Source organism: Bos taurus, chromosome 10, assembly GCF_002263795.3.
Source record: "Bos taurus isolate L1 Dominette 01449 registration number 42190680 breed Hereford chromosome 10, ARS-UCD2.0, whole genome shotgun sequence".
In the NCBI taxonomy this organism is placed as follows: domain Eukaryota; kingdom Metazoa; phylum Chordata; class Mammalia; order Artiodactyla; family Bovidae; genus Bos; species Bos taurus.
This window is the reverse complement of record NC_037337.1, coordinates 20073472-20091478: the sequence shown is the minus strand read 5'-3', so window position 1 is coordinate 20091478 and position 18007 is coordinate 20073472. Positions and strand designations below refer to the sequence as shown.

Here is an 18007-nt window from a genome sequence, read left to right as displayed (position 1 = left end):
ACAGGATTAATATTTTCTAAAAAGCAAAGCAGGATTTAACAGAACTTTCCGTGTTGAAAGCCCATTTACCCTCCTATGAGGCCTCACCCTAAACTGCCATATCCTTTTCCTTCCACTGACACCCACGGGGCAGGCCTCATGCTAACATTCTACTTAAGCTGCAGGAAAATACGCGGACAACCAGGGATGGACAGGATACCTTACCTGTGTGAGGTCTGGTCACAGCACTCTCGTACAAGGGAATGCCTTCACCTACGTTGTTAAATGCTTTCAGGGTAATCACATAGTGAGAGCTGGGATCTGAAGGAAAGAAACAAGTGGAGACACGTAAAAAACTCTCACTACAGAATTTTAAACATTCACAGATGACTGTGTGTAATCTTAATTGTAATAAAAGCCGAGTCAAGTGAAGTCGCTCAGTCGTGTCTGACTCTTGGCGACCCCATGGACCGTAGCCTACCAGGCTCCTCTGTCCATGGGATTTTCCAGGCAAGAATACTGGAGTGGGTTGCCATTTCCTTCTCCAGAGGATCTTCCCGACCCAGGGATTGAACCTGGGTATCCCGCATTGTAGGCAGATGCTCTTATCATCTGAGCCACCAGGGAAGTCTCAAAAAAAAACCAGGTCATACTTTAAAATTTTTTTATGTGGGATTATTCTGAGGGGTGGGGAGGAATGGAAATGGGAGCATACAGGTTATAGAAAAACTGGCTGGGATCAACTTCCTGTAGTCCCAGAAGCAAGGGAGACTGTTCCTGAATCTTCTCTTGGCTTCAAGTCATCAGTGGTTTAGTGATGTTACTGTATAGAGAAGAGTCTGGATTAAAAAGAATACGTAGGATTTCCATGTGTTGGAATCCCACAGGTGCAGCTTGGACTTAAACAAACCCCATTCCTTCTCAGAAGGAGGCAGCGATTGGAACAGCCAAGCTAGAGAAGTAGGAGAGAAACTGTTAAACCAGTTAACCGTTGACGGTCCTTAACTCTCTGGGATGCCAACCTCATCTAGCTTTCATGCAGACTTCTTGGTTGGAGAAGACATGGCCCAGGCTTTCAACTGGGTAAGATGATGATCATGTAAAATGCTGCTAGTTAGATTTGGTGAAAAAGAGGGATATTATATAGTTGGAATAGCATTTATTCTCCTATTGGCTAAGGCAAATCTGGAAGACTCCGCTTTATCACATTCCTGATCCAGGCAAGGTTTAGTACAGGTACTTCAAGAGTCTAGTCTCAAAATGAAGACTGGGGTTCCACTGAAGCGTTGTAGGGTGGGGAGTTGACCCACACCACTCACTTCTGGTAAAGCTGGGCAGTTTTTCAAGGTGGCCACACCTCAAGTGGCCTTCATTTCTTCAAAAGCTGCTTGGTGGCCCATTTTCTAGATACCATTGAGCAATATATAAAGGTACCTGGTCTTCCAGTGTGAGAAAGAACTGACAACAAATGGAATAAATAAGAGTTAGTACTTGACTGGCAGGAAAAGGTGCTGATATGGACAACGTGGTAGAAGGTGATGCCATTCATTGAGACTGGGGACAGAAGAATCACAATACACATTTTCCAGACTTGATTCTAGGCCCCCTTCTAGTCCTACTCTTCACTCTCTGCCCATGTGCTTCCATTCATTTCCTTGGTTGGATTAGCATACATGTGTGATCCAATGCAAATTAGTCCTGACTTTTCTTCTGAGCACCAGACCTGTTCAACTGTCTATTGGGCATCTCCATCTCTTGGATGTCTCAAATCTCTCTTTCTCTCCCCTTGCTCCGCCCCTTCAGATCTGCTCCAGTTTTCCCTCGAGTTCATAAATGGCATGACTATGCATGCTGTTGTTCAAGCCAAAAACATGGGAGTCATTAAGACCTCTCTCTCCCTCCTTCCTTACATAAGTGATCAAGTCTTGCTGATGCTACCTACACGCCTCCCACCACCCTGCCTCATTCCCTGTGCTCACTCTTTATTGGCCAGCTCTCAGTCCACCGAGTGGTGTACGCTCTCCTACGACTGGGTTGTAACCTGTGCAGCAGATTGTAACCTGTGTAATCTGTCCCCTATGCTGCAGACATACAACACTCTTATTTACTCAGACACTGCCCGTGCATCTGAAAGGGGCCATCCCAGACTGGATGACCTCTTTAAATACATAGCCTGTAGCATCTCAATTCTCCTCCTCAGCATTCTAAAAATTTAAATTATTTAAAAATTATATTATCTCTAATCATTGGAATCACATCTGCTTGATTCTCTATTTCTATTGTGCTCTATTTCTAGCACAGTGTCTGGGGTATTTGCTGATTGAGTGAAAGTCTGCAGAAGATACTAACTTTAATTTTGATTAAATTATGATAGACTATAAGATATTCTATCATGATTTATCATATTCCAGTACAGATACCCAGCAAGCAGATGTTTATATAGATTTGAAGCTCAGAGAGAGCTCTAGTTTGATTAATAAATGCATTCTTATGTGTATTTCTCCACTCCACTGACTTTTCTTTTGTTCAACATTATATGTATCTTAAATCTATCTGATAAATACTGCAAGTTTATTTTACTTTATGCCACATCAATTTTTTTTGCTGCTTCTCAGTGTGCACCTTCTTTACTACTAAAGTATGTCTACTGCCTTCAGCACAGGCAGGGCTCCTTCTCAGCTCTTGTTTCCAATCACTATTCTCCCTCAGTCTTTCAAGTACAAGTCAGGCTTCTTCCCTGCCTGCTCCACTGTGCCTTACCACCTCCTCCTCCTCTGAACACACTCCACTTCAACGCTTCTGTTTCCTGTGTTTTACTTTCCTTCTCCTGTTAGACTGAAAGAGGATTTTCATTTCAGTAGTTTTGTAAAGGAAACAGTAGGAGTGGATGACCACAGAAGTATTTTTATCCTAGCCTATTCCTTTGCTCTCCTACAACTGCCTTATAAGACTGTTCATGTGGGGAACACTTCCCAGGTTAGCTGTGCTGTTTCTTCTTGAAAGGAAAAAGGCTACTCTGTTTTTGACTAAAGCATTAAATTGCTGCTTATCTTCTACCAGAAAAGATGACCCTAAGTAATTTATCGCTTGTTCTTGTGCTTAGTCGCTCAGCTGTGTCCAACTCTTTGTGACCCCATGGATTATAGCCCACCAGACTCCTCTGTTCATGGGGATTCTCCCAGCAAGAATACTGGAGTGGGTAGCTAGCTACTTCCTTCTCCAGGGGATCATCCCAACCCAGGGATCAAACCCAGGTCTCCCACGTTGCAAGTGGATTCTTTACTGTCTAAGTCACAAGGGAAGCCCTAAGTAATTTATCAGACACTTAAAACTGTCCTTAGGAAAGATATTTACAAATAAATTTGAATAAAAAAGGTTGGTCAGGGAAGATTCTAAATTAAAAGGCAAGCCTTTCAAAGAAAGATCTCAATAATGATATCTAATTTGGAAAAATATGCCTATCTAAATCAGTTCATTTTCTATTATAAAATATTACTGTTTCTCAAAATGTTGGCTTTGTAACTCACCTTTGAGGTAATAATTTATATATAACACAATATACCCATTTATATGTACCTTTTTGGCTTTGACAAATACATATACTTGTTTAAGAGTCTACTACTTAGCACTAAACAACAAAAACAAATCACGACCACGTATTCCCAACACTCTGAAGAGTCCTCCTATTGCCAGTCAACTGCAGTCAATCCCACCTCCTTGCTTTCTAGTCACCCACTCATCTTGCTGTGTCACTATAAGGGCCACACATGCTGCAATTTCATGAAAATGTATTAACACAGTACGTACTCTCTTGTGTTTTGCTTCTTTTGCTCTGCATAATGTTTGTGAGATTTGTTATGTCGTTGAGTGTACCTGTAACCCATTTCTTTTAATTGCTGACTAGTATTCCGTTGTCAGAGAAGGCAATGGCAACCCACTCCAGTACTCTTGCCTGGAAAATCCCATGGACGGAGGAGCCTGGTAGGCTGCAGTCCATGGGGTTGCTAAGAGTCAGACACGACTGAGCGACTTCACTTTCACTTTTCACTTTCATGCATTGGAGGAGGAAATGGCAACCCACTCCAGTGTTCTTGCCTGGAGAATCCCAGGGACAGGGGAGCCTAGTGGGCTGCTGTCTATGGAGTCGCACAGAGTCGGACACGACTGAAGCGACTTAGCAGCGGCAGCAGCAGTATTCCATTGTATGGATATAGTACAATTCATCACTTAACTTGTTTACCCCCTTTAGATTATTATAAATCAATTATGAACATCTGTGTAGAAATCTTTGTGAAGATATGCGTCTTTATTTCTCTTGGTTAAGTAACTATGAGTGGGAATGTTGGATTGTATAGTCAACTTTTTCAGAAACCTCCAATCTGTTTTCTAGAGCAGTTGTACCTTCATACGTGTCTACCAGCAAGTATGAGTTCCAGTTCTGCATCCTTGCTGATATCTGGTATTATCAGTCTATTAAATTTTGGCAGTTTTAGAGGTTGTGTAGTGATATTTTATTGTGGCTTTATCTGCATTTCTCTGATAATTAATGAAGTTGAGAATCTTTTCATGTGCTTACTGTCCACTCATATATCATCTTCTTTGGTATACTGTCCATCCAAATCTTTTTCCTACCTTTTTATTGGACTATTATCTTCTGAGTTTTTAAAGAAATTTTTAGAACATATTCCAGACTCAAATTCTTTGTCAGATACTTGAATGATGAGTGTTTTCTCTTGGTCTGTGGTTTACCTTTTCATCTCACAGGTCTCTTTCCAAGTAGAAGTTTTAAATTTTGATGAAGCCCAATTTATTCATTTTTCATTTTTTTAATTTGTACTTCTTTGTATCCTAAGAGATCCCTGTGTACCCCAAAGTCACATAGATTTTTTTTCTGTATTCTACTAGACAGCATATTAAAAAACAGAGATATAACTTTGCTGACAAAGGTCTGTATAGTCAAAGCTATGGGTTTTCCAGTTGTCATGTGTGCATGTGAGAGTTGGACCACAAAGAAGGCAGAGCACTGAAGAACTGATGCTTTCAAACTGTGGTGTTGAAGAAGACTCTTGAGTCCCTTGGACAACAAGAAGATCAAACCAGCCAATCCTAAAGGAAATCAACCCTGAATATTTATTGGAAGGACTGATGCTGAAGCTGAAGCTCCAATACTCTGGCCACCTGATGCGAAGAACTGACTCACTGGAAAAGACCCTAATGCTGGGAAAGATTGAGGGCAGGAGGAGAAGGGGATGACAGATGACAAGATGGTTGGACGGTATCCCGACTCAATGGACATGAGTTTGAGTAAGCTCTGGGAGATGGTGAAGGACAGGGAAGCCTGGTGTGCTGCAGTCCATGGGGTCGCAAAGAGTCAGACACAACCAAGCGACTGAACAACAACAACCAGAAGTTTTAGTTATTTGTTTAGGTCTGTTTCTGTGTATGCTGTAAGAGTCAATGAAGGCTCCTTTTCCTTCTCACAGAATTATCCAATTACTCACGCACCTTTTGCTGAGAAGACTATCTTCTTTTCCACTGAATTATGTCAGTATTTTTGTCAAAAATCAATTGAGCATGTATCTATCTCTGAACTCTATTCTGTTCCATTGATCTGTAACACCTAACCTTTACACCAACATTACCACAATGTCTCAGTTATTGCAGCTTTATAATATGTCCTGAAATCACATAGTATGGGTCTTCTAAACTTTATTCTTTTTTAAAAAATGTCTGCTCCTTCACTTTTTTCATGTAAACTTTAGAATAAGTTTATGAATGTCCAGGAAAAAAGTCTACTGGGATTTTACTTGAGATTGCATTAGAGAGGACTGTCATAATAATATACTGTCCTCTAATCCATAAACATGGTATCTCCATTTATTTAAGTCTTAATTTTTCTCAGCAATCATTTTCCACTCTTCAGTGTACAGATTTCCTATACATACACATACACACACACACATAAATAGCTTACTGTTAGTATGTAGAAATACAACTCTTTCTGCGTATTGACTTTATACCTTGTGCCCTTTTAAACTCAGTTATAGTTTTAGTAGTATTTTTTAATAGATTTCTCAGGCTTTCTACCCTAGTAACAATGAGCATGAATAGTGCTCAAATACTGGTTTCCAAATATCATTTGCTATAAAAGAAACAAGGAGCAATGGCTGATTCAAGGGCAAAAGCTAGGAAAATACCAGATAAGCCTGAAACATCTTACTGAATCAAAAAGGAAGAAAGTGCTCAAATAAAGACAGGAGATGTCAAAAGGACAGAGAAACTAGTTATAGAGAGATTCCCATTGGCCATTCCTTCAATATGGAAGAGAAGCAAAGCTCTTCTTTATCAAAGAATGCTAATAAATGCAGAAGAAATAATGGAATTAGAAAATCACCACTTGAGAAACACCATAATAATGATACTGAAGATGATAAAACTACTGAGTAAAAGTTTGACAAGAAACCAGATATTTACAAAGACTCAAGGTATTTCCCTACAAGGTACTTTTGAGTTATGAAGGAAAAAAAAAATAACATTATAGAAGAGAAATGTTGAAGATATCATTTTAACCAAGTGGTTAAAGTTAATGTCACTAGCATTAGGCTCTCATCTGCCTCCTGATATGGTGTACTGACAAGAATACACACATCTATGCTATTCCTTCCAAAAATGTGTAAGCTGAATATAATGATGAAATAGTACATAGGTCTAAGGGTCATTCTATAAGGCATAAATGTACTTTTCAAAAATGTCATAGTCATAAAAGAGAAAATAAAGGAACTGTTCCATATGAAAGAAAACTAATGAAACACACTAAGTAGATACATGAGATCCTGCACCAGAAAACAGTGTTTTTCTTTCATTACAAAGGACACTGATGAGACAACTAGCAAAATATAAATGAAGTCTATAGATAGTGTCTCACAGTTAATTTGCTGATTTTGATAACTGCACTGTGATTATATTAGAAAATGCCCTCATTTTAAGGAAAGGGACATTAAAGCATTAGTGGGTGGAGGGGCATCATTACTCTCAAATGGTTCTGAGAGAGATAAAACAAAATCAGGTACAAATAGCAGACAAAACGCGTTTCCCCAGTGGCTCAGTGGTAAGAGTATGCCTGCAAGGCAGGAGACACGGGTTCAATTCCAGGGTCAGGAAGATCCCCTGGAGAAGGAAATGGCAACCCACTCGAAGTGTTCTTTCCTGGAAAACCCCATGGACAGAGGAGCTACAGTGGGCTACAGTCCATGGGGTTGCAAAGATTCAGACACGACTGAGCACACACATTGGGTACACAGCAGATAAAGCACGTGTGATAAAACGTTAACCTCTGGGGAACCTGGGTGAAGAATAAAAATTGTACTATTTTTGAAAGCTTTCTATAAAAATAAAATATACAATAAAAAGTTAGAAACAAATCACACCCGCAGTTACTTCCTTTACTTAGCATACATACCCAGATTTTCGATGGTGTAATAGCGTTGTTTATAGTCTACCTTTATGGTCTGGGCATGAGGGCTGCCAATGCCATAACCAATGGCATAACCTCTGACCACAATGTTTTGATTCTCTGGAGGCGTCCAGCTTACTACGATGCTAGTGACCAGTGGGCGGACGTGAAGAGAACTAGGCACTTCTGGAACACGAGTTTCTGCGAAGGAGAGGAGAGCAAGATGAGATTCAGATGCACCTTCCTTTGTAATATTTCATTGTCCTTGGGGCAAGGTGTTTAGGCTTCTGCCAAATCATCTGGGGCTAAGTTTTTTTTTCCATTATGGCCAAGAATTCTCAAAGAGAATCTGCATGTATAGTGAAGTACGGCCACAGTTTAACTGCAGCCTAACTCAACCTGAAACACAAGACACTGCAGGATTATTATAATTTGGAAGGAAAGACAAAGAGGTCCAAGAGCCTTCCCAATGGAGAAAAATAAACTGTCTTTCCACTGCTGCCCACTCCTCTTGGTCCCACAGCTGATTACCACACTCCATCAGGTGGAATGAGAAAGGAACAGCACACTAAATAGAAGCCTGCTGTCAACAGGTGATCACGTTTCACATGACAGTGATGATATCAGTTATTTACTCCCCAAACTAATACGGTAAGTCAGAAAATACGAAACTCAGAACCATAAACTGATTTAAATGGTGGGAGACTAAGAGGCTTTAAAAGGTGGCAATTTGCAGTATCGTTCACACACATTATCTCAAGGCATAAATTCCTACCTCTATTTAAAAATCAGTAAACAAAGAATTACATTAAGTACTCAGGTCTTTTGCCTTTTAAGCGGAGCACTTGTCTCTGATAAAGGCAACATACACACACTCATATGGAGTCACTGAATAAACTGGTGAGAAAAACGGCGAGGTTTCTAGGACTAAGGGAAAAGGGAAACGTAACTAAAACAAAGGCCAGTCTACAGGGTGCAGCCTTAAATTTTAGATCATCTGCCTACTTAATGGCCTTGGTAAAAAAGCCAGACTTAAAGCACCTGCACATTTTTACTTGTTCTGGTTCTACTTACAGGGACAGTTCTCAAAAGGCCACTATAAAAAATACATTTCAGGAGACTTGCTATATTACAGGAACGACAGCAGTATAATCCACAAAAATTCATAGGTTTTAGCCACATACACCCCAAAATCTATGCCTTTATAGTTTGACTCATTTGACTTCAGTTAGTACCCAGACTGTTCCAATCCTGCTGATTGTTGCTCTTACCATCTAAGTCACTTTCAAAAGTTTCAGCTGACAGCCAGTCAGTAGCTGGGCCTGTACCATTGACTGTTAGAGCAGCCACTCGGAAATTATATTCAGTTCCCCGATCAAGACCTGCGATGCGAACAATTTAAAAAAAACAGATGAAACAAGAGTTTTGGAAAAACAAAAGATTAAAACCTCCCATTAAAGCCAGTATCTCACTTACCATCTTAGTACAAAGCTACTACCCTGGTGGCTTAGTTGGTAAAGAACCTGCCTGCTATGCAGGAGACCCAGGGTCGATCCCTGGGTCAGGAAGACCCCCTGGAGAAGGGAACGGCTACCCACTCCAGTATTCTTTCTTGGAAAATCCCAGGGACAGAGGAACCTGTTGGCTACAGTCCATGGGGTCACAAGAGTCAGACATGACTTAGTGACTGAACTACCACCACCACCACCACCTCTTCCTGGTAACATTTCAGTTAAAGTTAATACAGAACAAGCAATACATAAATATACCACAGAGGAGCTCCTATCTCTAGATAGGAAGCCCAAGAATCCAAGAGCAAAACAAAATAAAGCAAGCTCCCAGGAGACTTTAGACCTTTGAAAAGAGCTTGAAGGCACCTTAGAAATGAGGGCTTTCCAGGAGGTGCTAGCGGTAAACAACCCGCCAGCCAAGGCAGAGACATAAGAGATGCGTGTTCCATCCCCAGGTCGGGAAGATCCCCTGGAGGAGAGCGTGGCAAAATGGGCTTCTTGGTGGATCAGATGGTAAAGAATCTGCCTGCAATCCAGGAGACCTGGGTTTAATCCCTGGGTAGCGAAGATCCCCTTCTTGCCTAGAGAATTCCATGGACAGAGGAGGTGGCGGGCTACAGTCCATGGGGTCACAAAGAGTCTCACACGACTGAGCAACTAATACTTTCACTTTTTCACTTTATTTTGTTACTAAGGAGGCTAAGACCAAAAACAGCCCAAAGGAATGAGAGTTACAACAAAGGAACAAAGTCAGTTGGTCTCAGAACCAAGACCAGAAAATAATGCAGAGGTGTAACTCCTACCACTTTACCTCTGTTCTCTGGGTCACCCCATAACCACAAAAGAAACATTTTAAGCATCAAATATGGCCTAGAAATCTATTTCTCAACAACCTACTTGCTCATAAGTATTACAATAAGTAAAAGAGGAATAAAGCCTTTTTACAGTGCAATCTTTCATATTTACTATTAGCTAATGAAGTACACGATATAAGAATGTATCAAAGGTAACAAAGATATACATGTAAAAGTCTACAAAGTGGAGTAACAGTCAACTTTTTTCTTTTTGTGTTAAAATACATATAATATAAAATTTATCATCTAAGCCATTTTTGAGTGTACAGTTCACATTCATACATTTTGATACCAGATATTGTGAAAGGTCTTATAAAGGTTATGAAAAATTATCCTACACCTCCCATTATTCAAATAACAGGATCACTGGCCAGAAACTAGTACAAAAATTCCTAAGGGAGAGCTACTGAGAGAGAGGTTGGCCAGGATGCAGGACGAGCCCTGGCTCAGCTAATTCTGTCACATGGTATGAGGAGAGGTGGGCCTGTTCTCTGTACGCCCATCCTGATTGGTGTTGGTCCACAAGCAAGCAAGCAAGCAGCAAGACAGGAAGAGAAACAGAATAGCTGGGCCCTAGTCAGTTTACCCCTCTCTCCTTCCTGCACACACTGAACAGAAAGTGCCAGAGTGGGCCACACAGGCATCTGTAACTGTTAACAGATAACAGTCTGGACTATTAACAAACAGGTTCTAGAAGAATTCAACCAATCAGGTTATCATTCCCTCTCCTCTGAGGAATTGGAATGTAAGAGTGAGGGCAAGTGGGAGAGAGTGCACACGAGTAGGTAAAGTGAGAGTAAGTACAGAGGCTAAACTCCTCTCCCTCAAGATGACCTACAAAGCTCGCAGGTTAAAACCAAGGCACTCGATCCATATTATAAAGATACAGCAGAATGTGTTAAATGCTGTAAGTAGTACAAAAGAAACAACAATTACTGGCTAAACCTTAAAATCCTGTAATTTGTTGTTCAATACAAGATCTTGGGACCCCATACTATTCCCCTTATCAGCTTCAAGTTAATGCTCAAGAGAATAACAACCTTCCTTTCTCAGGTTCGATATCTGGGTTGGGAAGATCCCTTGGAGTAGGAAATGGCACCCTACTCCAGTACTCTTCCCTGGAAAACTCCATGGGCAAAGGAGCCTGACAGGCTACAGTCCACGGGGCCACAAAGAATCAGACACGACTGAGAGACTAAGTGCACATACACCTTTTGCTCATCATTATATAAAAGTTCAATAAAGTCTATTAAATGAATGAATCTAAATATAATTTTAAAATGCAAGACTTTTGATAAACAAAAGGCTCTTTTTATTAAGAAAGTGGTATTTTGCTTATACATCAAATGTTTCATTGAGAAAATGAATAGTCTCCTCAGGGGCAAGGACTGTATCTATTTTTATTTATTAGAAACAAGAACCGCAACTGGTATTTAATAAGTACCTACTATTAAATATTCAAAATAAAAGCCTCATCTTTGGGAAATGTTATTCACCTGGGTCTGGAGTATAATCAGACTGACTTTTAAAAACATCCATGACCAGTTCTGCAGTAATGCTCCTTTGGTGAGATTTCTCAGCAACACTCCTGCAGTCGTATTTATCTCCTGCAGCTTAGAGCTGCGGGGTTCAAGTGAGGAAATAAGAAAATGGAAAGATACCCTTGAGGACAAACGTTCTCCTTGCATGGCTGTGGCCATTCACAACTGTTTCAGGTCACAGATACCCAAGTGGTGTCAGTGTTAGAAGAAATCATTTTGTAGGCCTCTGCTACCACCTAGACTGAGTAAGATTCTTTGCTTATGTAGCTTTGTTTACGTGGATAATACATTAAAATAATTTCACCACAGAACAGGCAAAATCTGTAAGAGTATATTTTACAATTTTTATCAGGTCAGAAGTTGACTGAACTATTACAAATTCTTTTAAACCATTTTTGATTTGTGTAAGTCAACAGCCTGGAGCAGTCATTAGACTAGCGTTAATTCAAAGTTTGAGAGAGACACTATCTTTGAGCTTTTGCCTACATGCAAAGCAGCTTACCTTCAATCAGCTGTGACAGCTGTGTCCCAGACACCAAGGTCTCAGTGACATCACTCTTTCGGGAAGCCTTTCGGTAGCGAACCTTGTAGCCAGTGATCTCTCCATTTTGTGCGGCTGGAGGAGGTGGCTGCCAGTGAATCACAATACTCTAGGAAACACAAGATTAGAGGGAAAGACAATATATCAAATCTTGGTCCTGTTTTACGTATTACTACCCTGAATTCACTGTGTAAGAGAAGGAATACAAAGGCAACAGAGTGTTCAGAGTTTTATTACTAAGCTATTTGATAATCACTCAAAGATAGTTTTAAATTTTAAAACCCTCAAAGATGGAATGGGGAGACTGTATTTGTGGGGAGTGCACTCTGGCACCTGATCTATTTTGCTAGTGAAGATACCGGGCAAAAGTCTCAGGAAAGTTTCCAAAGGAAACCATGAGGCCAGAGGCATGTGGATGAGGAAGTAAATCAGTGTTAGGTTCTCTTCTACCTCTACTGTAAGAAGAGTGAAATTAGATAGTTTCTGTCTAAAACTTTTCAAAGAGGGGACTGTTAATTATCAGCTGATTGTTTCTTAAAAGAAAAGGAGTCCCAGATTACTTTTTGAAAGGACTGCCTGTCTCAGTTGTCTATGCAGCCCAGGAGGGGCTCTGGGCATCTGAGAGGCACACGTGGTCTTCAGGGCACAGTGAACTTGCCCAGGAGAGCTGGCTACAGCAGTGCAACCATAGGACAGATGTCTGCCTTTGACTCACTCTGGGTTCACCTCACAGGACTAAATGGCTCCAGTATCATAAACTGCATCACCAAGGTTCTGGATGTTGAAGGTCTATAACACCACGGTTTACATAGTAACAGCAGTATACTTGCAGAAAGGCTAAAGTAATTTTGGCATTAGAGAAAGGCAGTAAAATTAAACATAATAAACCAAAGTTGGCGTCTAAGTCCAGCTTTAAACTGGCAAGTGTAATATCTATGTCACTTTCTTTCTCTGCTTGATTATGATTGTTTTGATAGAGAATCTCCCTCTTTATAAGCCCTCCTGAGGCCTAACAGGCTACCAGTAAAAATGAACAACAGCAAGATAAAGTTTTACCTTTGAATTTCTTACTTCTAAAGACAGATTCTGAGGAGCAGCACTGGGAACTGCACAGACCAAAAAAAAAACAGAAAGGAAATGAAAAAAAAAATTTTAATTTCAATTACATCATGTGACTGTTCTTGGCCAGACCTTATACAAATGAGCATCTCAAACACAGATACGCAACCTGAAAGGCTAACCCAGGAGCCAGTGTCCTCATGTTGACAGCAGTATTTGGATAAGGTGTGGCCATATATAAGTCATTTAAAATGAGACACATTCACATATACACACATCCATACCCAAGTCAGGATATACCTTTGGGAAGTCAGATACCTTATTTCAAGGATTATGATGATGACTCTAAACTTTTCTAGAGCCCAATTATATTCTGAACCTTTAATGTATTCTTCTGAATATTCTTGGGAATAGCTATCTTTATTTTGGGGTACAATTTCTGGAAATGAGCCTAATGAATATGGGAAGTGAATCGGCTGGGTATCATTACAAGTCCAAAGTGTGATGTACACAAATCAACGACCTTGGCTTTCTTGTGGGGTTCCTAAACTGGTTTTGAAGGCAGTTTCGAGGAGAGCCAAGAGTTGTTAAACAATGGAAGTCCAGTTAAGTAACCATTTGGCTTCTGAAGGCAACTATATAGCAGGAAATACTCATTCAGATGTGAGAGGTTTGGGACTATTAGTTACAAAACAGCTGTATAACTAGTTTCTCACATATTAGAACATAAGACAGGGTATCTCAAAGTTTATTGTACATATGCCCTCTAGTGTCTTCTTTTGTAGTAACTATAGAAAGAAAAAAAATTTAAGCAAACCTAATTAGTTTCTTCTCCAACCACAAAATGCTGACTTTAGCTTTTCTCTCCTAATCCATACATGGAAATTTCTCCCTTCCATTCTGATACCTGGTGACCAGACACATAACTCAGTGCCCACTGTGGTGTAGTCTTCTGGAGGATACAGAGGATAGAGATCTCTCAACCCAGAGATTCAGAGGGTCTGGAGAAGGACTTCTCCATTTGTGTTCTGAAAAAAGTCCGTGGATGGTTTCAGTCATCTCCTTTTTAAGAACCTCTGACTCAGCTGCAGAGGCACCAACATAATTGTTGTTGCTGTCTTCTTCTCTTTCATCATCACCACCACCATCACGGCTAAGATCTGCTTCATGCTCCTACATGGCAGGTAGTTTAATCCTCACAACAATCCTACAAAGGAGTTTCTATTATTATCTCACTTTACAGATGACAAACTACAGCTGCAGCTCAGGGGAGTTAACTTGCTCAAGGTATTTGTTTCAACTGGTGTAAGAACCAAGATTTCTCTTCCTCTGAAGTGCTGCCCTTAACCAACCATGCTGAGACATATTCAGTTCCTGCAACAGGCACTGCAGTCAGCATGCCAACCCACTTGATGCACTTAGAAGTGGCTCATGGGTAGATTTAAAAGCCTATGTTAAACACAGGCTAACCAAAATACAGTCCGCATTAACTTTTTATCCTGAAAAATGTCAAGTGCAAAGAGTGGCAAGAAGAATACAATGAACACCATACACTCTTTTCCTGCATTTACCACTTGTTAATATTCTGCTGCATCTGCTTTATTTCTCTCATTATATTTATACATATTTATCTATCTACATATTGTTTCTGGAGAGCTGAGAGACAGTTACAGTCATTATGATACTTCACCCCTAAATACTACAGTATGTATCTCCTAAGAAAACATTCTCCAACAAAATTATAATACAATGATCACATTAAAATCTAATCAGCACAAAACTACTATCTAATATACCTACAAACGTATCTAAGTTTTAATACTGACTGATACTATACCCACCTAATTATTAAGTAATTGTACCAAGAGTGTCTTTATACTGGTTTTATTCCCAGATTCAGGAATCAAAGATTATACATATTTTATTTTATTCTATATGTCTTTACTTTTCTTTAATCCTATAATGACTCCCCTTTTTCGTTTCTTTCATGAGACTAATATTTTCTAAGAATTCAAGCTAGTCTATTTTTTTGCAGAATGCCCACCAATTTGGATGTATGTCTAGCTGTTCCATCACGATCACACTTAGAACGTTTTTGGCAGGGACACAGCACAGGTGAGACAGACGAAGCTACGTCTTTCTTGATGCAGCACATTACATGATGCCAGTCTGCTCCTTTGATGGTGATGTGATGTCTCACCCCTTGTTTAAAAGAGTCAAACTACAGCTCTTAAAACTTGTTTAGACATTCAGTGTAAAGGCTATAACACGTACACACATTTTTAAGAAAAAGACATTTTTGAAATATTTGGATTTAGCTGAGTTTCAGGATACAATATATACATTAAGTGCAATGAACTGTTATTTTCTGTTCTACTCTAAAAATATCTTTTAAAAAAATGTGGGTCTTGACCTACTCAGTTTCACTGGTAAGCTGTACTTTGAAAACCACTGCTTTAGGTCATGGGTCTAAGCAAATAACAGTGAGATATAAACTGTCACAAAATATTGAGGAGTTAAAAGACCTATTTGGCATGGAAATATAATTGCTATGTAGAGTAAGGGCAGCCCTCCAATAGCCTTGGATGATCTGTTCTATGAACAAGCAATAATACTCACTTATACAAAAAAATCTACTAAAAATAAAATACCAAGGAGCTATCCAAGTACCAGGTACTACATGTCCTATGACCTCTCAATGGATTTTTATAGCCACCCAATGAAGCTGGTATTATCTAAATTTCACATGTAAGGAACCATGCTCAAGACATGTAAAGTGACTTGACTGAAGTCACACTACCAGAACTGGTATGTGAACCAAATCTTCTTGATATTGAAGCCCTGATCTTGTTACTATGCCACCAGGGCCCCCAAGCTCGGTATTCTGTTCCAGAGGAAGCAAACTCACCATCTGAAAAAGTTCGAACAGCAACATCTTGTGTGGAGACTCCAGGACCATGTTTATTGTAGGCCACCACTCGGAAACTATACTCCGTGTATTTTTTCAATCCGTTAATGGTGTGGGAGTGACTCGAAACATCAACATCCTTGAGTAAAATAAAACATATATATGTATGTGCATATATATATATAAGCCAAAAGAAATGAAGCAAATAATTAACTATACAAATTCTATATTTGACATAATGCAGATTTTTGTCCCTCTTATAGAACGTTATTTCAATAGTCAAAGCAAATTTATCATAAACACTGGCAATTTGCTGAGAAATACTTCTTAATAATGTTTAGTGACCGTTGATGGCAAAAACTGCAGAATGAACCTTGGTACTAAGAAACAGAATTTATCAACTCATCATTTCTTATGCATATTTTTTCCTCAGATTTCTAGACAAGCAGGTATTGAGTTTTTGAAATATACTTCAAATCTACTACTCCAATCAATGCATTAAAAAAGGGCTTCATATTATACCTGTTCTTTATCAGTCCCCTTTTCCATGTAGTACAGTTTGTAATTCTGAATTTCCCCATTTCCAGACAACGGTGTTTCCCAGGTGACAGTGATAGAAGTCGGTGAAGTTGCACAGGCTCGGATGTTAGGTGCTGGGCCAGGGAGCTGAACTAGAAGGAAGATTTCAAGATGGCAAGATATAAATAAAATTTATTGTACCCCTCAAGACCACTCTCAGCAATAACGGCACCCTGGCTATGTTTTCAAAACGATAAAAACAGTTAAACTAAGAAAACAAGTGATTTGATTCAAGAGGTTTCAGGATAATATATAATTAAACGATTTCCCTCTTTATGACTGCAAAACCAAAAATTATCTGTGAAATATCTCCAATTTATTCAAAGAAAAAAGTGAACACTGAAGAATTCTTGTGGTTTATAAAATCCTATTTTGCAGCAGGACTGCAGCACATATAGGCAGACATCACAGAAAGGAGCCCTCTCTTGACAGGCTATGGGGATACAATGAATGGTGGACAGAGGCCCTGCCCACAGAGAACTCCAGTTTAGAGTGAAGTCAGACATACAGTTACAAAGAAGATCATAAAAGTGCTGGCAGATTAGGCAACAACTGTAATGAAAATGGAAAGGAGATAGTACATAATTTTGCTCTGGGCAGGGTCGTTAGGAAAGGGAAGGACTGAAGTAGACTTTTAGGGAGCAGAAAGAATTAACAGTTTTCTGAGACATCAAGGGAGATAGTACTCTGGTCAATGGGGGTGACAGGTGAGAAGACAGTGTTACATGGTTCAGGCTGAAACAGGGAATAGATATAGGATACAGAATGCTATAAAGGATAACAAGAGCCAGATAAGGCCCTGCTCTGAGTCTGGATTATTTCTTGTAGGTGTTAGATAATTACTGAAAAATTACGAGCGGGAATATAACAAGACATGACCAGATTTGCCTTTAGAATGAACATATGAACACATGCACAGAAGAAAAACAGCAAGGGAATAAGACTAGATAAACACTCATTTTAAAAAGAGCTACCATTTATTGAATGTTTGCTATCAGTCCAGCATTAAGTGCTTTACATTTAAATGTTTTACATTTAAATTATATTTACGTAATCTTCACACAAACCCAAATGAGACACATACTATTATCATCCCTACTTATGGATGAGGCTGAGAAGTTAAGAACCATTCTCAAATGATGGAAAAATTGGTGAGTGGTGGAGCTGCGAACCAAGCCCTTCCTGGTTCTAAAATGTGGACTCAGGAAGATCAGGTAGGGAATTATGACAAGACCTTCTGAAGGAAGATGTGACTAGAAGACCCCATGAGTGAGTGACTGACCGATCGTCTGCCCAGTTCACATCCTTTTTTACTATATTCTTTTCGTCTGACTGTCAGGTTCCAGTCCCAATTTATATACAAATCCTGGGCAGCTGCCTGTGTCTACACTCTGGTGGACACTCTGCATCTGAAAATCATTTCTCTGGTGCCAGCGTTTTTGTAACAGACATCCATTAGACTTAAGGAAAGGGGGGGGGGGGCGCGGAAACTAACAAAATGTAAAACAAACTGGCTTTCTTAAATAACAGCATGACAGCTTAAGATTAGTTTAGCTACCAAAGTAGAGAAACCTGAATATGG

General features: G+C 39.7%; 1 protein-coding gene across 7 annotated transcripts in view; it reads right to left on the bottom strand.

Moving 5' to 3' along the window:
- Positions 1-18007, bottom strand: part of NEO1 (neogenin 1) — a 239690-nt gene that overhangs the window by 36839 nt on the left and 184844 nt on the right. For all 7 annotated transcript variants that reach the window (XM_010809028.4, XM_024997933.2, XM_005211432.5 and 4 more), the window contains exons 10-16: positions 16369-16517; positions 15847-15985; positions 12936-12985; positions 11841-11988; positions 8704-8814; positions 7439-7633; positions 205-300 (exon numbers count right to left, since the gene is read on the bottom strand). In XM_010809028.4, coding sequence (XP_010807330.1) covers positions 205-300; positions 7439-7633; positions 8704-8814; positions 11841-11988; positions 12936-12985; positions 15847-15985; positions 16369-16517 — 888 coding nt within the window. The remainder of the gene's footprint in view (positions 1-204; positions 301-7438; positions 7634-8703; positions 8815-11840; positions 11989-12935; positions 12986-15846; positions 15986-16368; positions 16518-18007) is intronic.